We start from the raw sequence: 27,988 nt of genomic DNA on the forward strand, positions 1-27,988 counted from the left end.
TATCTCGAATGTTCTATATGCCATGGACATTTCACTGATCCAGTAACCCTCACCTGTAGCCCCTTCCGTGACTGTGATGTGCAAGCCAGGGGCTTTTGAATCCGCAGTCACTTGCAGCTCCATAGCTCGCAGGCTAATTTGGACCACCAAGCACTGCTTATAAGCTCGGGGTGGGTCAGAAATATATCAGATATGAATTTCAAAGGTACCCAGCGTACAATTAGGGGTTCACACACAGCTGCGCCGGGGTCTGAAAGCTCGGAGTTCCTAATAAACATTTTAAATAATTTTTATAAAACGAGTGGTACTCACAGAGCGAGCCGTGTATTTCCGTATTTGGCTGCCTGGTGCGCCTGCGCTGTGATCATAGCGCATGTGCATCATGCACCCAACGCCGGAAATAATGCTATATCTGATATATTTCGGACCCACCCGAGCTTATAAGCAGTGCTTGGTGGTCCAAATTAGCCTGCGAGCTATGGAGCTGCGAGTGACTGCGGATACAAAAGTGGCTTGCACATCGCAGTCACGGAAGGGGCTACCTCACCTGTGGACACAGCTACTGTATGTGTTGCCTTGTATACACAGCAGGCACAAGTCAAGCGAGTGCCCCTCATGCAGAGGACCTATTCCGAAAGGGATGAGACTGAGAAGAGTGTGACACTTTGTGACATTGTAAAAGCTGTCAGCGATCATAAATCGTTTGTAAAGGAAATATCACCAGCGAAGAGGTAGGTTTTTGTTGTAATGAGGTGTTTAGGAGAAGTGGGTAGGATTCAAGCGCAGGACAATGATGGGTGAGAGAGAGACGAGCACGAGTCGAAGTTGCAGATAATCAGGCTTTTACTGAGCAAGTCAACAAGGCACACGTTACAGGGGTACAAAACAAAACCGAACTTAAAACACAGGAACAAAAACCTCAGCAGGGCTAAGGATAAGCAGAGTAGCACGACAGGATAACACCGGGGAGACATAACACAGCACGGAAGGGTACTGCGACCGGATAACCAAACAATGGCGCAACACTGGTAACAGGGAGGGCGAGATCCTAAATACTAAACACGTGATTGCTAAACAGGAACAGCTGGGGAACAGAGGATAAGAATACTAACACAAGAATACAAGGGAGACTAGACAAGACTAGACACTAACACAAGGACACTAGACTAACAGGCAGGGCTAATAGAGACACATAATAATAGGCAGCAAGGTCTTGAGCCAGGCAGGAATTAAACATTGTAAACATAACAACACAAGGACTGAGGCCACAGTAGACAGGAGGAGTTCATTCCCCGATAAACCACAAGGTGGTGCCAGAGGGTAATGTTCGGAATTGTTCAGAGAGTTCCTGAGTCCAAAGGGCAGATTATGACAGTACCCCCCCCGAAGGGGAGGCTCCCAGACTACCCATAAGACCGACCAGGGACAGGCAGGGCGAAGGGCCGAGAACCCGGAAAAAACTGGGGACGAGGACACGGAAAACTGGAGTCGGAGGGCGGAGAAAATAACCCAGGAGGGGCACAGCAGCAGGGGGGCCGGGGAACATGACCAGAGGGGAGCCGGGAGAAGGGCGCACGGGACCAGGGGCACTGGAGAGGGGGACAGAGGCCCGGAGAGGGGGGCTGGAGACAGGGACAGAGGCCCAGAGAGGGGGGCTGGAGACGGGGACAGAGGACCGATGAGGGGAGCTGGAGACGGGGACAGGAACCCGGTGAGGGGGGCTGGAGACGGGGACAAGGACCCAGTGAGGGGGGCTGGAGACAGGGACAGAGGCCCGGAGAGGGGGGCTGGAGACAGGGACAGAGGCCCGGAGAGGGGCACTGGAGAGGGGGACAGAGGACCGGTGAGGGGGCTGGAGACGGGGACGAGGCCCGGTGAGGGGGGCTGGAGACGGGGACAGGAGCCCAACGGTGGAGGCCGGACACTGGGACAGGGGCCGGGTGAGGGGGCCCGGAACAAAGGGGCGAGGGCGACCACTCCAGAGCAGGACCCCGGACGGGGGCCACTCCAGGTGCAGACCTCGGGACCGAACCAAGGGGCCCGGAGAAGAGGGGTGGAGGCGAAGACCCCGGAGCAGGACCCCGGACAGGGGCCACTCCAGATGCAGACCTCAGGAACGAACCAGGGGGCCGGGAGAAGAGGGGCGAAGGCGACAACCCCGGAGCAGGACGCCGGACGGGGGACACTCCAGGTGCAGATCTTGAGACCGGGCGCAGGACCCCGGACGGGGGTCCCTCCCGGCGTAGACCTCGGTGCAGACCTCGGCGTTGACCACGGCGCAGACCACGGCGTAGACCACGGCGTAGACCACGGCGCAGGGCTGGGCCAGACGACACTCCAGGTGCAGATCTCGGGACCGGGTGCAGGACCCCGGACGGGGGTCTCTCCTGGCGTAGACCTCGGTGCGGACCTCGGCGTTGACCTTGGCGTTGACCACGGCGTAGACCACGGCGCAGGGCTGGGCCAGACGAGGAGCCGGGACCAGACGAGGAGCCGGGACCAGACGAAGAGCCAGGACCAGACGAGGAGCCGGGACCAGACGAGGAGCCGGGACCAGACAAGGAGCCGGGACCAGACGAGGAGCCGGGACCAGACGACGAGCCAGGACCAGACGACAAGCCGGGACCAGACAAGGAGCCGGGACCAGACAAAGAGCCGGGACCAGACGACGAGCCGGGACCAGATGACGAGCCGGAGGCAGGAGACTCCCCGGGGACAGGAGCAGGGGCACGACCCGGACCAGACGTCTGGCTCTTCCCGGGAGCCGGAGGAACAGGGGCAGCTAGAGCCACTTTAGCAGGGGCTAAACTGGCAGTAGAGACTGAGTTAGCTACCTGGGTAATGCTAGCTGCAGGACCTGTGCTAGCTGCTAGGGCTACACTAGCCGGCGGGGCTAAGGCGCTAGCAGTAGGAACTCTAGCGTGCGGAACTGAGGGACTAGGCGTAGGAACCCTAGCAGATGGGACCGAAACGCTAGCAGCAGGAGCTCTAGCGGACAGGACTAAGAGGCTAGCAGCAGGGGCTTTAGCGGACGAGACTGAGGTGCTAGCAGCAGGGGCTCTAGCGGACGAGACTGAGGTGCTAGCAGCAGGGGCTCTAGCGGACGAGACTGAGGTGCTAGCAGCAGGGGCTCTAGCGGACGAGACTGTGGGGTTAACCGACGGGGCGGCTCCAGGGAAACTGACCTTGCTAGCTGAAGGGGCAGTCCTAGCAGTGGGGAAACTGACCTTGCTAGCTGAAGGGGCAGTCCTAGCAGTGGGGAAACTGACCGTGCTAGCTGAAGGGGCAGTCCTAGCAGTGGGGAAACTGACCTTGCTAGCTGAAGGGGCAGTCCTAGCAGTGGGAGACATGCTGGTAGTAGAGGCTACATAGGCAATCTGGAGTAAGTTAGCAGGGGCTAAGCTAAGTGCAGGAGCAGTACTAGCTGCAGAGAGTCTGCTAGTAGTGGGGGATTTGCTAGCTGTAGAGGGTACACTAGCAGGAAGAGCTAAGGCGCCAGCTACAGAGGCTACATAGGCGATCTGGAGTAAGCTAGGGTGACCATATTTTGATTTCCAAAAAAGAGGACATGTCCCCCCAGCCTCGAGATACTTAATGATACTCAGGCATGCGTTGCTCATGGGACGACTGGTTGCACTATGTTTTAATAACGCCGTGTGCGCACGCTCCCGCGCATGCGCATAGATGTTCCCTCGCATAGCACAGACTAAAGACCGTGCCTAATTGCCTCTACGAATGGAATGTAACCCATTTCATTCACAAGTTTTGTGTGAATGTATCTGAGAACGTATTTGAACACACCTGACGGCCGGCCATATTGTTATGCAAAGTAGTACTTAGCGAGTTGGCTCATCAGTCGAGTGCAGCACATTCCTGTGTGCACATCCGTGCATGTGCGTGCATGTGCGTGCTTCTGCTCACAGACTGGTTGCACGGTGTGCAACCCCCGTCCCATGAGCAACGCATACCTGATGATACTCAACGTTTACTCAAAGATGCATTATTGTTTTAATATATTTAAAGTATGCCTCCTCTCTATGGATATTGTTACAAAGGATCAGATTAAACCGAATATATATATATTTATTTATTGATATATATTGCATAGTATTTGTATATCGTTTGATATCCCCTGTATATTCCTTGTACATATACACGGAATATCCCTTTAGCCCAGACCATAATATTCCATTCTCCTATTGGACAGCGGTCCACCGGCGCCAGGGACCGGCCTCCGGAGTCAGGTTCAAAGTCACCGTCAAGACGTGTCTGGACATGCCCGGCCTTGCCCAGGGATACGCGACAGAAATGAGATTGGAACTAGTTTGTTCACCGTGCGTATAAATACGGCGCAGGTGAATATAGAAGCCCCTTACCCTCTTACCCTCTTGCCTTCTTAGCCTTAGTATGTTACCAATAAGTTGAAGCCTCACCCACGATACAACGTGCGGTGAAGTATGGCCTGTTTGGCCCCAGAATAGAGCATTGAGACCGCGTGCGAATTAATAACTGAATTGTCAGAGTTTGGCGCTATACCGTCGAGTGCGACATATTTCTATTAAGTCATTAATAGTCTATTTGTGTATAGTGTATCGTGCGGTTAAAGTTCTACAGTGACCAGCATCTCCAACGCTTCCTCGTATTAGCTAGAGTTCTTATCCAGGCTGGGCTGACCACATGGCGCTTTCACCCTAGGAGACCTAGACGAGAACCGTATGGACATGTACACTGGATTAATCTCCCCGACGACTACATAGCCCTTTGCGGCTGGAATATATTTGCTTTGGTCCTGTGATTTATGGAGCGGATAATCGCCGACGCCTGCACGTGTTGGATTTACCCCGCGAGGAGTCAAGTCGAGTCGGCGCCTCAGAGAGCCTGAGGCCGACTAGCTTTCTTCACTGTGGAGCTACAGTCTACAAGAGAACCAAGCTGTATTCGTCTGTGGATCAAGAGGCTATTGCACCGGCTTCTGTACCTGAAGTCTCCTTAGTCATCGTTGACCAGACGTTCTACTACCGACAGATCTTCTACCCTGCTGGCTTACAACCAGGGGGAACCCTTCCAGTATCTCCCGCTATATTACTAGTGTACCATAGATATAATTCCCTAAGATTCAGGTTGTATAATTACCTCCTGCGTAAACCAGAGAATGGACATTCAGTATTGATTTGCCTACGCATATTCCTTTGCCTTACAAGTGCATTCAAAGAATAATGTAAAGTATCCTATGTACCTTTTGCTCCATTAAATACTTGATTATACCTTTGTTTGGAACCGATTTCATTGTGGGAAGTGTTCATCATATTCATATATCGTGTACTGTATGGCCAGTAATTAAAGTACATAAAGCGGTAGTGGTTTAATGATACCATACTTATCAATACAGTCAGGGAATTGTACCCCTCAGTTACAATTGGTCCTTCGAGCCGGAGGGTAACTAGTGTAATATTAATATAGTGGTATTAATATTGACATGGCCTATGATGAACACTCCACAAAACGGTTCTCCTAAAGTAGATCGCCCGCAGCGTAGACGGCAGACACCTCAGTACTTAGAGGATTACGTTGCCAGTATACTACCTAGCCTTCTACAGACGGTAAACGCGGAAAAAGTAGATAGTAAAATTATGTCCGACCCTATCGCCCAGGTTACCCCGCCAATAGAGGCCCTAGTGGGTTCTAACGTAACTGACCAAGCTCACGGTAGGGACCAGGAGGGACCTGACACGACTTTACCCCCCGCCAAGACCGAAGAAGTAGTCCCCGGAGAGCTCCAGGATAAAGACAGCTCTCCAGGGATGGAACTTTACCCGCTACAAGAAGAGGAGAGCACCCCGGAGATGGATCTCCAGGACTCGCCACAGGAGAACAGATCTCCAACGAGTACTGCCAGGAGCGGATCACCTCAACCAGCGTCTTCCCCCAGCGGGGCGGACAAGATGCTGGCACAGGCATTCCTCGCCAGCCTAGCAGCCTCTACAGAGCGCGATCGACTCCAAGCACAGATGCTTAGCGAGCGCGAACATTCTTCCATGGAAAGAGAACGCCTTCAAGCGCAGCAACGGAGCGACGAAGATCGTATACGTCTAGAGATTAGACGCCTTCAAACGGAAGAGAATATGGTAAGAGACCGGGCCGAAGCAGAGCGCGCCGCCGCCGAAGCAGAGCGCGCCGCCGCCGAAGCCCAGCGCGCCGCTGCCGGTGCCCAAAGAGAAGCAGAGCGCGCCGCCGCCGAAGCCCAGCGCGCCGCTGCCGGTGCCCAAAGAGAAGCGGAGCGCGACCTCGCTCTCACCAAGCGCGAAGCCGAGCGCGACCGATTACAAGCGCAGATAATGGAGCAGCTGATCGCCAGGGCGACACCCCCTCCCTCCGCACGGGGTTCCAGGGCCTCGTCAAGACACGGGTCAAGGGCACCCTCCCCTACCCGATCAAGCGACCCTGAGCCCGACCACCAGAGAGAGCCTATACCCCCCTCCGAACTCCTTCCCCGACCGGTCCACGCGAGGACCAGCTACAAGGAAGAAACGGTCTACACCGCGGAGAGGCTAAATAGACGACTACAGGATCTAGAGGACCTGCCAGAGCAAGAAGAAGAGGGAGAGGAGGAGAGTCAAGCCCGACAGCAGCACAGAACTCCACAGGACCAGGAGGTCCAGTACAGCCCAGGCTCTACCCCCGCGGCTCTGTGCTACAGACCCCCGACTCAATTCACGGGTGAGCTTGACGCACGACCAGCCCCGAGGAATAGCACCTGGATACGCGGGCCATGGTACCCAGCAGGTACCAGCCCACCAAGAGGCGTAAGAGGAGACTCGCCTAGGAGGCCTCTCTTCCAACGCTCACTGATGTGCCAGCCATCCATGGCATCATACATTGGCACACCGACGTTTCCGGACTTCACCCACGAGAACAGAGCACAGTACACGGAGCTACGAATGTGCTTAGAGACAATGATGTCCGATGTAGCTGACGAACCGTACAAGTATGCTATCCTACTGAAGCACCTCAAGGTGCCCCGAGCGCACAATATAGCGCTGGCCTATGCCACCTCTACTACCCCATACACAGCGGCTCTAGCAGCACTCGACCAAAGATATGGACGCATATGGGATTACGTAATACAAGAGATAAGGCATATTGACCGCCTACCCCCAGCCACAGACAATCGCTCACTAGATGACCTGTCTATCAAGGTACAATCCCTGGTAGGGATGCTGGGGGCGCAAAGAGAAAAGGGTATGCACGAGCTGTACGCAAACTCTAATGTCAAGAGGATTTTAGAGAAGCTTCCGCCCGCCCGACAAGAGCGCTTCAGGCGGCAAAGAGACCACCGTGATCCTAACGGTCCCGAGCCATCCCTCCTAGACCTAGCCGACTTCCTGGCGAGAGAAGTCAACAGCCTACGGTTGGATACGTTCATGCGGAGCACCCCAAGCTCCAGAGAGGGACCTAGGAGAGCAAACGATGGCCGAAGATTGGTGACCGTCATGCACCAATCAGAATCAGTACCGAGCAGCAAGAACCACAGTACCCCCTCGATGAAAGAGAAGTGGAAGATGGTGTGCCCGTACTGCGAAAAAGAACACTGGTTGTCACAATGTGACACGTTCAAGAAGATGACCGCCGACGAGGTTAGTCAATGGATAAAGTCCAACCGACGCTGTTACCGATGTGCGCGCAGTCACATGGCAGCCGATTGCCGCTTAAAGAAGAGGTGTAGTCGGTGTGACGGAGCCCACCTAGATGTCCTACACGACAGTAACAGAAGAAAGCCTGCACCCTCAAGCAGCACAAAGGCAAGTGTTATGTACATTGACCCCGCCAGCAGCGGGGGCGCCCGAGTGCTCTTAAAGGTGGTCCGCGTAACACTGAGTTACCAAGACAAGGTCATGGACACTTACGCCGTCCTTGACGACGGGTCAGAGAAGACCCTTCTCCTCGCATCCGCTGCGGCCCAGCTGGGGCTGCGGGGGAGCGAAAACCAGATGACGATTCGGACAATAAGAAGAGATCTAAAGACGATAAAGGGCGAGAATGTCTCCTTCACTATCGCAGCAAGCGGGCAGCCAGAGAGACGGTATAGGATTACTAATGCTTTCACCAGCCAAGAAATAGGCCTGTCGCAGTACACCTACCCCATCGCCAAGCTGATGAATAAATATGTGCACCTGCGTCAACTACCTATCCCGCTCATAGACGGTGCCACCCCGACCCTGCTGATAGGCTCCGACCATGCAGACCTCATAGTCCCGATAGACCGGGTCCACACAGGGCCCAGAGGCTGTCCTGCAGCAGTCGAGACCCGCCTAGGATGGACATTACAAGGCCCCCTCGCTAAGTCTCTTAACCGAACAGCAGCCACTAGCTGCCTCCACTCCAGAGTGACAGAAGAAGACACCACCCTCCTACAGCATGTCGAGAGGCTATGGACACTAGAGACAATGCCCTTTAAGAACGAAAAGAAAGACATTCGTTCCAAGGAAGACATTTACGCTATAGCACTCCTCGAGCAAGGGACAAAGAGAGTCAAAGTCAACGGAGTGATGAGATACGCAACTCCACTCCTGAGGCGAGAGGGTATGCCCACCTTCCACGCCCCAAAAGAAGCGACGGAGCGGTATCTATTGAACACAGAGCGGCGCCTAGCCAGAGACCCCGCTCAAGAGACTGTGTACCGCGCTGAGATTAACAAGCTAATCACAGCGGGACACATAAAGAAAATTGACATTAAAGAGGCCGATCAGACGATCGAATCATGGTACGTGCCGCACCACAAGTCCACCACAACGGCAAGGATCGTATTGTGTTCAACTGCAGCTACCAGATCGGATCACAAAATCTGAATAAAGAGCTCTTGCCCGGCCCAACACTCGGCCCCTCCCTACTAGGCGTGTTACTACGTTTCCGCCAGGACAAGGTGGCCATCAGCGGCGACATCAAAGGGATGTTCCTGCAGGTGAGACTAGTGGAGGAGGACAAGCCCCTGCTGCGGTTCCTATGGAGAGAGAGGATCGGGGATGAGCAACCAGCCATCTATCAATGGGAAGTCCTCCCTTTCGGAACCACATGCAGCCCATGCTGTGCTACGTTTGCACTGCAAAAACACGTCGCAGAGGACCCAGCAGCTGATGAAGAGGTCCGAAAAAGTGTAGAAAATAGTTTCTACGTGGACAACTGTCTGCAAAGCGTCTCGACGCCAGAAGAAGCCGAGGCCCTTCTACTCAAGCTCCGCGCCTCCCTGATCAAAGGCGGCTTTGATCTCAGGCAGTGGGCCAGCAGCGACCCGCAAGTATTGCGCAGCCTCTCCCCCGAGGACAAGGCAGCAAGCAGCGAGACCTGGATGGCGACCATCCCAGGAGAAGCCCAAGAAATGACATTAGGACTAGTCTGGCGCTTCAAAACAGACTCGCTCCATTATAAACACACACCCCTGACCAAGGAGCAGGGAAGGTCGACTGCACTACCGACCACCAGACGGAGTGTATACAGAACACTCGCCAGACAATATGACCCGTTGGGATGTATTCTACCTTACACCACCAGGGCAAAGATGATTGTAAGAGCGTTATGGGACAAGGACCAGGGCTGGGACGACCCCATACCCGAACACCTTGCATCCACATGGAGAGAGTGGGAGATGGAACTCAGCTCACTCCCAGGTGTTAACATACGCCGCAGCTACTTCCCACCCACAGTGAGGCCGGAGACGTGCCAGATGGACCTGCACGTCTTCAGCGACGCCTCCGAAGTAGGCTACGGTTCGGTGGCCTACTTGCGTGCCCGAGAGGAGGGAGGAGAAATACATACTGCTTTCATCCTGGCCCGCTCAAGAATAGCCCCACGAAAGCAACAATCTATCCCGCGTCTAGAGCTCTGCACAGCCCTAGCAGGAGCGCAACTCGCCACGTTAATCCAACGTGAACTCACCATTCCGGTGCAAAGAACAATCTTGTGGTCAGACTCCACGACAGTACTCACATGGATCCGGTCTGATTCGTGCAGATACAAGGTCTTCGTGGGAGTCAGAGTCACAGAGATTCAAGATTTAACAGAAGTAGCAAGCTGGAGGTATGTGGACACAAAACACAACCCAGCTGACGTCATCACCCGGGGAATGTCCCTGGATGACCTCACCCGTCACAACCTATACAGTGACGGGCCAGAGTTCCTTAAGCTCCCGGAAGAAGAGTGGCCTACACCCACCCCACGGGAAGCGAGTAAAGAGGAGGCAGAAAACAAGAAATCTATGTTCTGTGGATTGAACACACTCGTCTCCACAGACCCCGACATAGACGATTGCCTCACCCTAGAGAGTGCGCAGCTAAAGACATTCCTGTGGCACCACCCAGAGGTTCAGCTCACTACTGACATTACTGCAGCTGACTACGAAGAAGCGGAACTTCTTCTACTACAACGAGCCCAGAGAGACTCGTTCCCCGATGAGCTAGACTGTCTACAGGGAGCAAAGCCCGTCCCATCAGACAGCAGACTGCTCCACCTAGCCCCCGAGAGCGACGCCCATGGTCTCATCAGAGTGGGTGGTCGTCTGCGGAGAGCTCCAGACTTACCAGATGACGTCAAGTACCCGATAGTCTTAAACAGCCGACACAAGGTCACAGAGCTGATCATAAAGAAATACGACGAGGATGTGCATCACGCCGGGGCAGAGAGAGTCTTCGCGGAGATCAGACGTCGTTATTGGATACTGCAAGGGAGAGAAGCAGTGCGGCGCTTCCAGCGAACCTGTCTAGACTGTCGTAAGTGGCGAGCGCAGCCCAGTATACCCCGGATGGCTGACCTACCTCCCTGTCGCCTCCGACTCGGCGACAAGCCTTTTCACTCCACCGGTATGGACTGTTTCGGCCCGCTGTATATAAAGAAAGGAAGAGGAACCGAGAAGCGGTGGGGTATTGTATTCAAATGCATGACCACCCGAGCGATGCATATAGAACTCCTTCCAACCATGAGCACAGACTCATTCCTTATGGCCTTCCGAAGATTCACATCGCGGAAAGGTAAACCGTCTATATTGTTGTCTGATCACGGGACAAACTTCAAAGGCGGAGAAAGAGAGCTGAGAGAGAGCTTCCAAGCTATGGGCCCAGAACTTAAGACCCACCTCGCTCCATACCAGATTGACTTCCAGTTTAATCCCCCGAACGCACCTCACTTCGGTGGAACTTGGGAACGAGAAGTACGTTCAATAAAGACAGCCCTGTACGCCGTGCTTGGGGCCCAGACCGTGGCGGAAGAAGTCCTAATGACAGTCCTCACGGAGATCGAGGGAGTATTGAACTCAAAGCCCCTCGGTTACGTCTCAAGTGATGTAGCAGATGTCGACCCAGTCACCCCCAACACACTCTTGATGGGGCGGCTGGACCCCGCGCTACCACAGACAATGTACAGGCCTGAAGAAGCGAACGGCCGAAGAATGTGGAGGTACAGTCAAGTATTGGCTGACAAGTTTTGGAACAGCTTCCTACTCCACTATCTACCGTCTCTAGAGACCCGCCAGAAATGGGTGAAAGAGAGAGACAATTTGACAGAAGGAACAGTCGTCATGATTATCGACCAGTCACTACCCCGAGCTATGTGGCCGGCTGGCCGCGTAAGCAAAGTGATCACCGGTGCCGACGGAAAGGTCCGAGCAACCGAAGTGCTCGTCCAAGGGCGGATCTACACCCGACCCGTGGCGAGGCTAATAGAACTGCCAAGGCTCCCCGATACCATCGATGACGACCATGACCCCATGACTTTGTGAACTGACCGACCCCTCACAACAGACATTGAGTAGTGGACAGTGCGGTTAATCTGTCTCTGCTTAGCTAATTAGGTGGGACTAATTAGGGGGCGGCTGTTACAAAGGATCAGATTCAACCGAATATATATATTTATTTATTGATATATATTGCATAGTATTTGTATATCGTTTGATATCCCCTGTATATTCCTTGTACATATACACGGAATATCCCTTTAGCCCAGACCATAATATTCCATTCTCCTATTGGACAGCGGTCCACCGGCGCCAGGGACCGGCCTCCGGAGTCAGGTTCAAAGTCACCGTCAAGACGTGTCTGGACATGCCCGGCCTTGCCCAGGGATACGCGACAGAAATGAGATTGGAACTAGTTTGTTCACCGTGCGTATAAATACGGCGCAGGTGAATATAGAAGCCCCTTACCCTCTTACCCTCTTGCCTTCTTAGCCTTAGTATGTTACCAATAAGTTGAAGCCTCACCCACGATACAACGTGCGGTGAAGTATGGCCTGTTTGGCCCCAGAATAGAGCATTGAGACCGCGTGCAAATTAATAACTGAATTGTCAGAGTTTGGCGCTATACCGTCGAGTGCGACATATTTCTATTAAGTCATTAATAGTCTATTTGTGTATAGTGTATCGTGCGGTTAAAGTTCTACAGTGACCAGCATCTCCAACGCTTCCTCGTATTAGCTAGAGTTCTTATCCAGGCTGGGCTGACCACATGGCGCTTTCACCCTAGGAGACCTAGACGAGAACCGTATGGACATGTACACTGGATTAATCTACCCGACGACTACATAGCCCTTTGCGGCTGGAATATATTTGCTTTGGTCCTGTGATTTATGGAGCGGATAATCGCCGACGCCTGCACGTGTTGGATTTACCCCGCGAGGAGTCAAGTCGAGTCGGCGCCTCAGAGAGCCTGAGGCCGACTAGCTTTCTTCACTGTGGAGCTACAGTCTACAAGAGAACCAAGCTGTATTCGTCTGTGGATCAAGAGGCTATTGCACCGGCTTCTGTACCTGAAGTCTCCTTAGTCATCGTTGACCAGACGTTCTACTACCGACAGATCTTCTACCCTGCTGGCTTACAACCAGGGGGAACCCTTCCAGTATCTCCCGCTATATTACTAGTGTACCATAGATATAATTCCCTAAGATTCAGGTTGTATAATTACCTCCTGCGTAACCAGAGAATGGACATTCAGTATTGATTTGCCTACGCATATTCCTTTGCCTTACAAGTGCATTCAAAGAATAATGTAAAGTATCCTATGTACCTTTTGCTCCATTAAATACTTGATTATACCTTTGTTTGGAACCGATTTCATTGTGGGAAGTGTTCATCATATTCATATATCGTGTACTGTATGGCCAGTAATTAAAGTACATAAAGCGGTAGTGGTTTAATGATACCATACTTATCAATACAGTCAGGGAATTGTACCCCTCAGTTACAGATATACAAGTATTATTTTACTGTATATAACACAACAATATCTCTCTATAACCAAAGACACACCAAACCAAAGTTACTCAACAATCAGCATGCTTGATTATGCCTAGACAAATCTCAATGGCACAATAATAACTTAAAAATCAACCTGTAACAAAATAATAGCTCTCTTTTCAAGTCTTACTGGACAAAAATAAATAAAAAAATATTTTTTTTTTATCAATTTTTTTATTTATTATTACTTACATGAAACAAGACAACACATTAATCACAATCACAATACACAGAACTTCACAGGAAAATAACAAAAACAATAATAATACAGAATATAACAATTTATAAATTATAAAGACAAAAAGAAAGAAAACAGAGTTCAACCTTTTTAAATTTTAAATTCAAAATTCCAGGGGTACTATCTAATAGATGACCAAATAGCGAAGAACCAGCTAAATAGCTGCCCCCCAATAAAATCCCTAGTTAAATTCAAGACATCACAAAAGACAAGACAGACAAGACATTTCCTCCTCCCCCTCCCACGAGACCGCCGGACTCCCCCGAACAAGCACCCCAACCCCGCTCAGCCGCACACGGCGGTCCTGACCTTCTCAGCTGCTGCGAACCATAGGTCAATCCCAGCCTGCCCCACCCCAATCACCCGCGCCGTGGATATCTCAAGATAAATCACATCCAACAGTGTTAGGGACCAGTTAATCACTGTGAGCTTCTCAGGCTCCTTCCATCTCATTGCTATTAGCTTCTTCGCCGCTAAGACGCCCGCTAGGACAACCCTTTTCAGTTGTACGGACGCGGGTAGTGTTGTTATATCGTTCAGGAGTAGCGTAACAGCTGTGAATGGGATAGTTAAGCCACACAGATCTGAAAGTTTGTCCGCTATTGACCTCCAGAAGCGGGCCACTGGTGGGCAATCCCAATACATATGCATATAAGTGCCAGTGGCCTTTTGAGAGCACAAAGTGCACCGAGAGTCGGTTATCAGTCCCATAGCAAATAGCTTCCTAGGTGTAAGATAGGTCCTATGAATATAATTAAAATTAATTTGCTGGTGATTGGGGTTGCGGGAAGACAATGCCACATTTGCCCAAACATCATCCCAGTCAAACTCGGGGTCCAACTCCGGGATATCCACACGCCAGATTGTATCCAATGATAAATTTTTATACGTGGACTGAATTAAGAGCGTATAAAAGTCTGAGACAAACCCTCTGGAGGTCGTCCTGTCCACTATGAGCCTGAGGAAGGGGTGTGGTTGCAAAGCTTGAGCCCACGGCACGCCATGCGCCCTCAGCGCTGACCTTAGTTGAAGGTAAAGAAAGAAGGACTCGCCGGGAAGATCATACAATTCTCTTAAGTCCTGAAACGCACGGAGGCCGTTCCTATCATAAATATCCTCCAGAGTATGAACCCCCCTCCTTTGCCATTGAGGAATATTAACCGGCTTGTGCCCAACAAGTAATTGCTGGTAATAAAAAATTGGAGAGTCCAGGTGCCATGGGCATTTAACCCCACACGACTTCTGTACATTACGCCACGTCTGGATCACGTGAGTTATGATCGGTCCATACCTCAGTCGGTATTTCGAAATAGGGACAGTGGAGTACACCACATCCTGCAATCTTAGCGGTAAGACCGCCGCCGCTTCTAAGGAGCGCCAAGATACAGCATCTACAGGGTCTAGCCAGCACATCAGAGGTCTCAGTGAAAAGGACCAGAAATAAAGCTTAAAATCAGGGATTGCGAGGCCCCCATCTTGTTTCCTACGTTGAGTAGTAGCTCTTTTGATTCTCGGGCGTTTGTTATTCCAGATAAACTTAGATACCATCGATTGTACCTTGCGCCAGTGGTCTATTGGAGGGGGCAGGGGGAGCATTGAGCTAACAAAATGTATCCTAGGCAGGACGTTCATTTTGATTATGGAAGCTCGGGCTTGCAAGGAGTTAGGAAGGGACAACCATCTGTCTAGATCCTGGCGTATTTTATCATAAGTACCCGTGAAGTTGTACTTAGTAGTTTGACTCAGCGTGGGGAATATCTCTATGCCTAAGTATTTAAAATGTTCCACTATGGGGATATCAGCTGGTAGTCGCACCGCCTTGGCCAGCTCATTAAGAGGTAGGCAGGCTGATTTGTTCCAGTTAATCTTAAAGCCTGACAATTTACCAAAGTCGTCGATTATTCCCAATAATTTTGTGGCCGACCGGGAAGGGTCATCCATAAAAATCAGTAGGTCATCCGCATAGAGAGCAATTTTGTGTGGTGTATTATTGATCATTATGGGGACGATGTCCTCCGATTGCCTAATAAATTGGGCCAATGGTTCGAGGGAAAGCGCGAATAGTCCTGGGCTCAGAGGACAACCCTGTCTAGGAGATCTGGAGACTGGGAAAAGTGTGGAACAGTTTTTGCCTGTCAGTATCATTGCAGACGGCGAGGCATACAGGACTTTAATCATATGAATAAAATTCTTTCCAAGACCCATGACCTCAAGTACCTTCCACAGGTATGACCATTCTAGTCTGTCAAACGCCTTCATGGCATCCAAAGACAGAACTGTGGACGGAGCTGTATTGTCTTTACTGTTATCGACTACATGCAACAGCCTCCTAAGATTATCTGCAGCCAGGCGCCCCGGGATAAAACCAGTTTGATCGCAGTGTACCAATACCGTCATAAATCTCTGCAGGCGGCGGGCCAGCACCTTGGCAAACACTTTTAAATCGGCCCCGAGAAGACTCAAGGGCCTATAGCTACCACAATCATTGGGATCTTTGTCCTTCTTGAGAAGTAAAGAAATCAACGCCATGTTGACATCTCTTGAGAACTCCCCTTGTTCGATAGCGTAATTGATCATATCGAGCATCAATGGACCCAGTTGGTCCCAGAAAGCTAAATACACCTCGGGTGGAATACCATCCCAGCCTGGTGCCTTACCCCTCTGCATTTCAGCAATCGTCTCCCTTAGTTCCATAAGAGTGATCGGTTTCCCCAGTTCCTTAGCCTCTTCCTCAGAAATGTGGGGTATCTCAAGCCCGCCAATGAACGATTCAAATTTAGAGTCGTCGAGATTAACCTCTGAGCTATATAACTGTGAGTAAAACTCTTTAAAAGTGTCGTTGATATTTTTCGAATCAGTAGTGACTGTACCCTGTTGCGTCTTGATCGAGGGGATATCCGAGAAATGATCATTCGAGCGTATTTTCATTGCCAATAGATGGCTAGGCCTGGAGCCGTTAAAGTAGTAATTTTGCCTTGTCCTATGTATCAAGAACTCAGACTGTTGTTTAAGTATGGAGTTTATTTCTTTCTTGACTATCTTACGTTGTGTGTTTAGTCGTTCACTATAGTTAGTTTGCAAAGATGCGTATAGGTCCGCATATAATGTTTCCAGTCCTTCTAGTTTTTTTGACCGGGATTTACGCAAATTGGAGGCGAAAAGTGTGACATGACCCCTGATAAATCATTTCAATGCGTTCCATAGGACCCTGGTGTCATCGACCGTGCCAACATTGATCTGCAAGAATTCAGCTAGTTTACTCCTGAACTCAGAACAGAAATCATCGTTCTTTAATAAGGTTGAGTTAAAACGCCACCTGGGAGCTCTCGTGGAGAGCCTGCCAAAGGTTGCCACAAGGAAAATCCCCTTGTGGTCCGAGAGAGCCAGGGGAACCAATGAGACGTCGAAACTATCAAACATATTAGGGGACGCGAATGCATAGTCTATTCGAGAGAAGGTTTTGTGTCTGGCTGACAGGTGAGAGTAATCCTTGAGGGTGGGATTGGATAAGCGCCATAGGTGTGTGTCCACATCCTGAGGGCCTTAGAGGACCGTTTTTGGTCGCTTGTTTCAGAGGACCCGGACCTATCCATCTCCGCATCCCAGCACGCATTAAAATCGCCACCCACAATGAGAGCGTATCCAGTAAGTTCCAACATATTCTTCGTGATTGTATTATAAAACGCTGAATCAAATGTGTTAGGGGCATACAATTATTGCCATCTTCCTATGAGAGAACTCAACTTTTGCTATAGTAATCCTTCCCTCCGTGTCCGACCACACATCCAGGACTTTGATATCAAGGTTACGTCTTGTAACTATGACGACTCCTTTTGTCTTATCATCGGCTGAGGATGAGGAGATAACGTGATATTGTCGATTCGCTAGCCTTGACACATCACCCACCAATAAATGCGTCTCACTAAGGAGAGCAATGTCAATATTTCTTCTCTTCAATAACCAAAGGACACTGGCACGCTTGTGTGGGGCGTTAAGACCCCCTGCATTCCAAATTAAAATATTCAATTTAGCCATGGTCGAGTTTGTCTAAATGCGTAGAGAACATACCAGTGCAGCCAGGCTGAGTACAGAGGCGCTGATCCAGGCGGGCCCAGACGGTCAATCCCAGGAGTTCAGAGGAGGAACAATTACACACATATAAGACAACAGTACATAAAACACAGAAAAATACCACCCCAGTTACAACCCCCCCTCCTTCTACTCTAAACCCTAACCCACCCGTCCTATTATTAACCCTCCTATACCCACTCTCCAATCCCCTCCCTATGCCCCATCCACTAAGGATGGTCATCTTCCTATCATTTCCCACTGGAGTCATGGATCCAATAAGACGCTCTCCACTCCGACCCCCCTCTAGATAAACCCCTGATTAAACCCCCACTAGTCCAATAAACACAAATAAAAATTTAAATTAAATTCAATAAAGATATCGGTCGAAAACCACCGTGAGCCTTGGCCCTAACATGAGACAACTATAATGGAAAAAATAGCCATTATTATATAATAACTCAACATCAACCCTGTAACCATCTACTTCCGAGTCTGCGTATTAATGTCGCAATGTTATAGCATAAATGGATAAAGGAAAATTCAAAACAAAATTAAATTAAAGCATACCAGCAGATAGTCTAAGGCAGGATCGGATCACAGTTAAATTGCGCAAACAGATGTCATTTAAACAGCGACAATAAGAAGAAAGGGAAAAAAGGGTTATGGTCAAAGTGCACGCATGTAACAGCCCCTCTGATCAGGCACAACGGCTGGAATGACATAACCTATGTAAGAATAGAATTAAACGCCTTCATTAACCCGGGGATAGTAATAAGCTATACCTGACACAACCTGTTATCATATATTGTATATATATATTCAACCGACCTTCTACTACTGGAGCCCAAAGCTCAAAACAGCCTGGATATAAAAATAAAAGCATACAAGAAGTTAGTTAAGGACCCGATCACCGTTGAATTGTGCAAACCGATGTCACTTAAACAGCAACAACAACCAAAATACGTAAACATTAACGGGTCTCGAATGTCTCGGCGCGGGCGATAGACACAGCCTGCTAGCTAGCCCGAGGCTAGCGCGTAAGCTAGTGATGAATCCGGCTAGCACGCTAGAATCTGTTTTGTACATTGTTCAGCTAGCTCCCTAGCTTTCATAGAGGCGACACACACGTACGACCATGAGGTCAGCATTAGCAAGTAACAGAAGTCATTGGGATGCCCCGCTAGTTTGGATGGGCAGTGGACAGTTAGCATGTCTGGGCATGACAACAAGCATTTGTGAGTAGTCCGCCCCATCAATGTATTCAGGCCCACATCGCCAAGTCACTCACCCGACATAGATATCAAGCTACAGTCTCGGCTATCCCCCCGAGATATTCCTTCGCTTTAGCCAACGACCAAAATGAATGCCGATCATCGTCCTTACCCAGCACAGATAATTTCGCGGGAGCGAATAGCGTAGGCCTCAGGCCTAGTTTCCATAGCCTGGACATGACCACTTTGTATTCGCCTCTCTGTGCTTGAACCTCCGGCGTAAAGTCTTTGAAAATGGCCACTTTGTGATCGCCAAGACTTAGTTTACCCCTTCTGGCACGGGCCGACCGCATGATGAGCTCCCTCTGCTGAAGCCTGTTCAGCTTGACAATGATGGGCCTCGGCTCTTTGTTCACTCCAGGACTGGTCTTGCCCGCTCTGTAGGCCGATTCACATACGGGAGGGCTGGGGAGGACATCTTTCCCCAGTATTTCCTGCAGCAATTCCGGCATGGTCTCCGAGAGACGGCCTCCCTCGTTGCCCTCCGGTACACCAACAATCCTGATGTTGTAGCGTCTCTCCCGGGACTGCATTTCCACAATTACCGACTGTAGTTTGGCAACTTCAGCCTGCCTAGCCAGCAGGGCGGTCTCCAGACCCGCCATCCTCTCGCCTTGTAGTGAGACCTCTGTTAGCGTGGCTAGTTCGTTAGCATTAGCCGAGGAGACAACGTGCAGCGACTCCATCTTGTCTTTCAACGGGTCGACCGCCAACCTAATTTCCTCTGACATCTCTCGATGAAGGTTATCAAAAAATTCCGCCTGCACTTTTCTTTGTATTTCAGCGAAGCGTGTCTCAAAGTCTGCATGGAGTTTGGTCATGACCGAGAGTACAGCTTCGCTTATCTCACTGATACCGGGCGACGGCGAGGTTAGGCCCGGTGGCAGTTTGCCGGCTGGGGTGCTCATGGATCTGGTCTCCACCACCGACATCGCAGAAAGTTGAAAAAAGTCGACGACAGTAGTTGAAACTCGACGACTCAACAAGCAGACAAATAACAAATAAAAATAAAATAAAGACTAATGGGGAGAAAAGTATATTTCGCACGATAGAAGGGAGCTCACGTGAAACACGTCTACTCCATGATCGCCTAGCTCCGCCCTCTATTCTTCACTACTGTTAAGATTAAATGTACTTGCATCTTTTCACACTAGTTTTGCTTGATTATTGTTGAAGTCCTGTGGTCAAACTCACATTTAATATGATCTGTCTCAATATAGCGGTAGAGTGCAGAGGAGGAGGTTCTCTAGGAGAGGCCAGGTATGAGCAGGGAGGAGGATCAATAAATAACAAAATATATGAAATAATAGAAAATAGAAAATCCAGTTAACAAATATATTTTTCAGACAAATCGTTTTTTTCTTGCCATGTTTCAATGAGATATTGTGCAATGGTTTCTGCTGTCTCATTTGATGTATTTAACCTCGATTCATTTTGTTTGCATGCCCACCCCTCTTCCAGTCAAAGTACTGTATTATGATTGGGAATATTTTCACTGCTCCGTGGTTTGATTTGAGTGCTTCATGTGCGACATCAATCGAGTCGAGTGGGGCGCTATAACAATTGGCTTCGGATTTAGTGCGCGCACTACTGAACTTTTTGGCAGTGTCAGAGTCTGGAAATGCCTTTTTTAGCAAGGCACTTGTGCAATCCATAGATTGTGATGTTTCAGAGTATGAAATGCAAACGCACCCTCCCTCCGCTGCATTTACTTTACAGCATCCTCTGTTTTCCCGGGTTTAACAAATAAGTCTGTCAACTTTGCAGACAAACTCTCAACTTGCACATGTCCAAGCTTTGCACACGGTGCACTCCGCCTCCCATTTGTTCTGACGGGTCGGTACATTTGGAATTTCTTCTGCAGTTCATCTGTAAAAGTACATTCTTTGGCATTGTGAACGTGAGCTGCGGTGCGCTCTGTCCCCTCTGCGTGTATCCTTTCTCTTCCTCTGTTTGTGAGCGTAGTTGTAGAGCCGCCCACAAAGCTTCTCAGGGATTACGTCACACATGCAACAGATTACCGTAGTATTCTGTGCAATGCGCCAGTCAATTTAAGTATATGCAAACGGTCCGTGAAAGCCGGACATTATCATGAATTTATAAACCCCCCCCCGGACGGCCCGGACAGGGCGTGAAAAGAGGACATGTCCGGGCAAAAGAGGACGTTTGGTCACCCTCCTAGAGTAAGCTAGCAGGGGCTAAGCTAGGTGCAGGAGCAGCACTGGCTGCAGAGAGTCTGCTAGCAGTGGGGGATTTGCTAGCTGTAGAGAGTACACTAGCAGGAAGAGCTAAGGTAGTCTTCTTAGGTTTGCTAGCCTCCTGAGACTTGCTAGCAGTGCGTGCTACGCTAGCAGGCGGGGCTCTAGTGGACTGGACTGAGGCGGTAGCTACCGAGGATACACTAGTGGAAGGGGCTGTGCTAACCACGGAGGCCATGCTGGCCGAAGGGGCGGTCCAAGCATCTGAGGCTACGTTAGCTATAGGGCCTGTGCACGTGAGGGCAGCTAGGTAGGTAGCTACTGCAGAGGCTGCTCTATCACCAAAGGTTCTGCCAGCTGCGGAAGCCTCGCTAGCAGTAGCAGGATGGAGTAAGCTAGTGGTAGAGAACGAGCCTACACTGAGCCTCCTAACAGAATAAACTGAATTGACTTAGCTGTGGGGGCAGAGGTTCTGCTAGCTGTGCAAGCTACGGGAGCTAGGCTAGCGGCAGTGCTGGTAGCCTGGGCTGTGTTAGCAGAGAGAGCTAAGGGGATAGCTGCCGAAGCTACAATGGCTACGGGGGCTAAGCTAACCACAGGGGCCTTGCCGGCCAGCGGGGCGGTCCCAGCATTAGAGGCTTTGTTAGCTATGGGGCCTGTGTTTGTTGAGAGAGCTAAGGGGGTAGCTGCCGAAGCTACATTGGCTACGGGGGCTAAGCTAACCACAGGGGCCTTGCCGGCCAACGGGGCGGTCCTAGCATCAGAGGCCTTGTTAGCTATAGGGCCTGTGCTAGAGGGGTGAGCTAAGGGGGTAGCTGCCAAAGCTACATTGGCTACAGGGGCTAAGCTAACCACAGGGGCCTTGCCGGCCGACTGAGCGGTCCCAGCATCAGAGGCTTTGTTAGCTATAGGGCCTGTGCTAGAGGGGTGAGCTAAGGGGGTAGCTGCCGAAGCTACATTGGCTACAGGAGCTAAGCTAACCACAGGGGCCTTGCCGGCCGACAGAGCGGTCCCAGCATTAGAGGCTCTGGTTGCTATAGGGCCTGAGCTGGCTACCTGGACAGCGAGGCCTGCGGAGCCTATGCTAACTGCTATGGAGGCAGTACTAGCTACTGGGCTAGTGCTAGCTGCCGGGGCAGTGAGGGCCACGTGGCCTACGCTAACTACTAAAGGAGCAGTGTTAGCTACTGGGCTAGTGCTAGCTTCCTGGGCGGTAAAGGCTGCAGGGCCTATGCTAACCGCTATAGGGGTAATACTAGCGGTGGCGGTTATGCTAGTAGGACTAGCTGAGGTGCTAACCACTGGTAGTCTAGCAGGTGAGGCTAAGCTAGCCTTTCTAGCACTACTAGCTCTCCGAGACCTAGGCGCAGCGCGAGCTACGCTAGCAGACGGCGCTACTGAGGTCTTACTTGCAGGAGAGGGTGTGCTGGAAGCCGTGGCTTCGCTGGGGGCAGAGCGCCAGAGCGTCCGAATCAACAGTCCCAGCTGCCGGTCGTATTCCGCGAGCAGTGGAGCCTGCTCCGCGCTGCACGTCTCACTTGCGCAGGTGAGCAGCGCATGCAGCTGCATCCTTTCCAACGAGGATGAAGAGCGGAAATCTCCCTCGAAGAAACGCTCCATGGTGAGCAGCATGTCGCTCGCTTGGTCTCTCCCTTTGTCCGCTGAATCCTGGGGTGGTTGCGCCATTCTGTTGTAATGAGGTGTTTAGGAGAAGTGGGTAGGATTCAAGCGCAGGACAATGATGGGTGAGAGAGAGACGAGCACGAGTCGAAGTTGCAGATAACCAGGCTTTTACTGAGCAAGTCAACAAGGCACACGTTACAGGGGTACAAAACAAAACCGAACTTAAAACACTGGAACAAAAACCTCAGCAGGGCTGGAAAACGTGGCTAGGAAGCAGGAACGGACTCACAGGGGAAATACAGAATAACAAGGCTTTCACGAAGGATAAGCAGAGTAGCACGACAGGATAACACCGGGGAGACATAACACAGCACGGAAGGGTACTGTGACCGGATAACCAAACAATGGCGCAACACTGGTAACAGGGAGGGCGAGATCCTAAATACTAAACATGTGATTGCTAAACAGGAACAGCTGGAGAACAGAGGATAAGAATACTGACACAAGAATACAAGGGAGACTAGACAAGACTAGACACTAACACAAGGACACTAGACTAACAGGCAGGGCTAATAGAGACACATAATAATAGGCAGCAAGGTCTTGAGTCAGGCAGGGATTAAACATTGTAAACATAACAACACAAGGACTGAGGCCACAGTAGACAGGAGGAGTTCATTCCCCGATAAACCACAAGGTGGTGCCAGAGGGTAATGTTCGGAATTGTTCAGAGAGTTCCTGAGTCCAAAGGGCAGATTATGACAGTTTTAAAGAAACAAAAGTGTGATGATAATAATGGGTGTGTGCGTGCGGAATAATACTAGAATACGTAACTATAAACATAGGTCTAAGTCTATGATCATTCAATAAATAGCGTCTCTGCATAGATATAATGCCACACTGTTTTAGGTCAATTCCCACTGTTACACGGAGGCAAAGGAATATGTTGTTGATACAACTTCAACCCGCAATGATCCTCCTGACAGTCATGCACGTGAAAAAGAACAGGTAATATATCATAACTTGTTTCTTACTCTTCATTATCTACGTTATTACAATTGCAAGTGATGCAGCATAAGCTCTATTGGGCTCGCTAGTGTAATGTCCGTGGTTCACAGAGTCGACATTATGTTCATAATGTTCAGTGAGTAACTGTACATTGGAGGTGGTTGTGGGGGGGGGGGGGGGGGGGGGCGGTTGTTATTGTGATACAGAGAAGCAGCAGGAGTATTCGCATTGTGCTAGTTCTAGCCATAACAGCAGGAATGTGTCTGTAAACTTGGAAACGTTCAGTAAAGAGTCAAACTGTAATCAATGTGTTGGATCCTTCATTCCAAAACTTTACAGCTAGGACTTTTGCTACAATAACATTGCCATATAATATTTATATTGTATTGCCGCATGATTGAAATTACTTTTAATTCTTATCTTGTCTGATAATAGGATGACGCCCCACACGTTGATGGTGCCTGTGCCAGTGCAGAAGTTCCAGGCGCTAATCTTATGAGTGAGAGACTGTCTCGGGAGTTGGGAATCTCCCAACTATCACAGAGGACACAAAGAACACGTATGTAGGCCTACTGTGGGCTATTTGGTGTAGTGAAACTCGTGAGGGTTAAATGATCAATACTATTATAAATTAGCTAACACTTACTACTACTGTATTTGATTAAACTACAATTCATATTTTGGCCACTAGATGGTGTGCATACCTTTCAATGGTGTACGATTGATTGCCTGGGCCCTATTCCCCGTACCTGGTTCAACTAAGTCGATCAAGAGTCCCATTATCCAGATTAAATTAACCCGATGTTTGAAGCCGGGATTTTCCTGTTCCTCGAAGGTGGATTCAGTCTCGTTAACTCGAACCAGACTTGAGACCCAGGATAAGTGCGCGCGGCCGCTTCAGTTGAAAAGCCAGCACGTATCGATAGCAGAGATCCTGATTTTCTAACGGCATTGATTGATTAATTGATTTAAAACTTTATTAACAGATTGCAGTACGGCTCAATCGCCTCGCCGACAAGTTAAATGCGTTATCTATAGGCTAATTTTAAATCCCTCATTACCTCAATCAATCAGATTATATTTCTTTAAACTTGCCTGCTGGCAGTAGGTTTATGGATTGAATAATCAAATGAGATCTTGCTAGCGAAAATAATTCGTTAAACTGTTATACAGAATAAGGATACGGCTCTCTTACCCATTGATTGATGTATGGTGGATCTTTTACTTATCTGCACTGTGGTGTAACGGTTTCTGCTTTTGACTTTCACGCAGACGGCCTGGGTTCGAATCCTAGTCTTTTCCTTCTTTTTGCAATGTAGGAATAACTCAATTTGGTGCACGTTGAGAGCTATATAAAGAATGACATCCTCAATGCATGTAGATTTATAATATTTTAACTTAAAACTAGGCTACTTTTGCGTATAATCATTAATATTATATTCCAAAAAATTATATTGGAAACGCGGGGTTTCGAACACCGGTCGCCCGGTTGCCAGGATTGAGCACTACCGCTGCGCCACTGTGCCAGACGGGATAGATTCATTGTTTATCCATTAATGGAGGAGAGACCCGTGTTTAGAATATTTTTTCTTTTGAATGAAGTTTTATCTCTTTATTCTCAAATGCATTAATGTGACGTCAACGGCTCATTCAATTTCTCAAATCCGTCAAACAGCGCATCTCATCAGACATTTTAATCCCAGTTACAATATCACACAAAATCCACAATCCACGCATAGACACTTCAATTTTATGCTTGAATGAAACACAATCCGGGCGCTCCGTTAAGCAAATCTACAGCGGAGAATATATGAAACTAATCAGAGCCAAACGGCCGATAGGTTTCATTCATTAAAAATATCCCCGCGGGATTCACATTTGCAATGCGCCGTTATTAAAATAACCACATGCAGCGTGTATCGCGACTCCGAGCGCCGTATATGACGTGCATTATTTTATTTAGGACAAAGTAAATCTATAGGCTCAATATGATTTATTATCAGCATTTAGTTCTATTATACATTTCAGAAGCCCCCTCTAGGAAAACGAAGCACAGAAACATAATTCAGAATGGTATAATGGGATCTAGACTGTGAGAATCATTTCAGGAAGCGAGCTGTCATTTCTTTGCGGGGGCGTGGCCATGGTTCATCCGGCTAACTGAAGTTAACCCTGCTCCCGACCAGGCTCAAACTTTTTGATCTGTTGTCATGGTGATTTGGACAATCGCGCGTTGGGGAATGGGAAGGTCCGGCTTAAGTCAGGCTTGACTGGAAATGATCCGGCTAACTCAGTTATCCAGGTACGGGGAACGGGGCCCTGGTGCAATCTTCACCTCCCTCACTTTCACTCCAGCTCTTGGCCACAGACGTCTTGACTTTAGGACAGAACGCAGAGTGGTCACCAAGGTGGATATGGTATAGCCTGCATTGTACTGGATTTTCACGAGACTGCGATAATTGTGACTTCTTAATTATCACAAGTGCTGCTTATGAAAATGTAATTAGAATAGATACAATACATGAGTAATTAGAGATTAGATTAGAATAGATAGGTAAAGTATGGTTAGAATAGATACAATACATATCTGTTCTAATCTATTTTCTAATTAATCATGTATTGTATCTATTCTAACCATATTTACCTATCTGTTCTAATCTATTCTCTAATTACTCATGTATTGTATCTATTCTAACCATACTTTACCATCTGTTCTAATCTATTCTCTAATTACTCATATATTGTATCTATTCTAATTAGGGATGCTTTTTTACCTATACCGATATTGTCCAACTCTTAATTTCCGATACCGATATCAACCGATACCGATATATGCAGGGTTCCCCCCCCCCCCCAAAAACTGAATAATTTCAGGTAATTAACATTACATATATCTTGTCATGGAATTAACACAACATTATGCATACTTTTGACAATAAATAAAATCAGTATTTGTTCTTACTTGCTTGCCTGAGTAAATAAAGGTGAAATAAATGTAAAGACATTTTTTATTTTAATTTTTTAAACCGATACCGATAATTTCCGATATCACATCTTAATGCCAATATCGGCCGATAATATCGGTAGGCCGATAATATCGGACATCCCTAATTCTAATCATACTTTACATATCTGTTCTCATCTATTCTCAAATGAATCATGTATTGTATCTATTCTAACCATACTTTACCTATCTGTTCTAATCTATTCTCTAATTACTCATGTATTGTATCTATTCTAACCATACTTTACCTATCTGTTCTAATCTATTCTCTAATTACTCATGTATTGTATCTATTCTAACCATACTTTACCATCTGTTCTAATCTATTCTCTAATTACTCATGTATTGTATCTATTCTAACCATACTTTACCATCTGTTGTAATCTATTCTCTAATTACTCATGTATTGTATCTATTCTAACCATACTTTACCATCTGTTCTAATCTATTCTCAAATTACTCATGTATTGTATCTATTTCTAACCATACTTTACCATCTGTTCTAATCTATTTTCTAATTACTCATGTATTGTATCTATTCTAACCATACTTACCGATCTGTTCTAATCTATTCTCTAATTACTCAGGTAAAGTATGGTTAGAAGAATAGATACAATACATATCTGTTCTAATCTATTCTCAAATTACTCATGTATTGTATCTATTCTAACCATAGTTACCTCTACCTATCATTGTCTCTATTCTAATCCTACCTATCGGTCCTAATCTTATAGCAGGGAGGCCCCTGGCTACCATGCAGACTGCTTCGACATCAGCCAGTGGCTGGCGGAGCAGCAGCTATCCGAGGGAGTCCACTACTGGGACCTGGACAGCTCGAGAAGCGTGGGCTGGGCCGTCGGCGTGGCGTACAACAGTATTGGCCGGGTGGACCAGCTGGGACGCACCCCGAGCTCCTGGTGCCTGGAGTGGTCCAGGGGGCGGCTGAGCTACTGGCACGGTGATGTCGACTCGAGGAGCCCCTCAAACACGGGGGGACCGGTCTGGTGAGAGTGGCTGTGGATGTGACGGGAGGCTCGCTGTCGTTTTACAGTCTCGCAGACAGCCAGGATCGGCTGTACTTTGTACAGGAGGTGTTTTCCCAGCCAGTGCGGCCGGCTTTCTGGCTCTATGGACTCAAGCACCAGAATGCCCTTTCCTTCCCCCAGATGCTGGATTTTCTTTAAATGACAGTCATTGGTGAATGAAGTACACAGCTATTATATTGTATTTAATGATTTGGTTCAGTAAAAATAGTGTTTTTGAATCTTAACACAATATGTTGATGTAAAATTACACAAA

The 27,988-nt window shown here is 48.9% G+C and overlaps 1 protein-coding gene across 1 annotated transcript; it reads left to right on the top strand.

Annotated features, from left to right (window-relative positions):
* Nucleotides 1-27,873, top strand: rnf135 (ring finger protein 135; the record flags this gene model as incomplete). The annotated part of the gene is given in 3 exon segments (XM_084318378.1): nucleotides 1-80; nucleotides 27,424-27,652; nucleotides 27,655-27,873. Coding segments are annotated over 3 exon segments (528 nt in total), but the record flags the coding sequence as incomplete, so codon positions are not given.
* Between the last annotated feature and the right edge of the window lie 115 nt (nucleotides 27,874-27,988).

The sequence above is a fragment of the Notolepis coatsorum genome, assembly GCF_963971535.1.
Source record: "Notolepis coatsorum genome assembly, chromosome: 7".
Classification (NCBI taxonomy): domain Eukaryota; kingdom Metazoa; phylum Chordata; class Actinopteri; order Aulopiformes; family Paralepididae; genus Notolepis; species Notolepis coatsorum.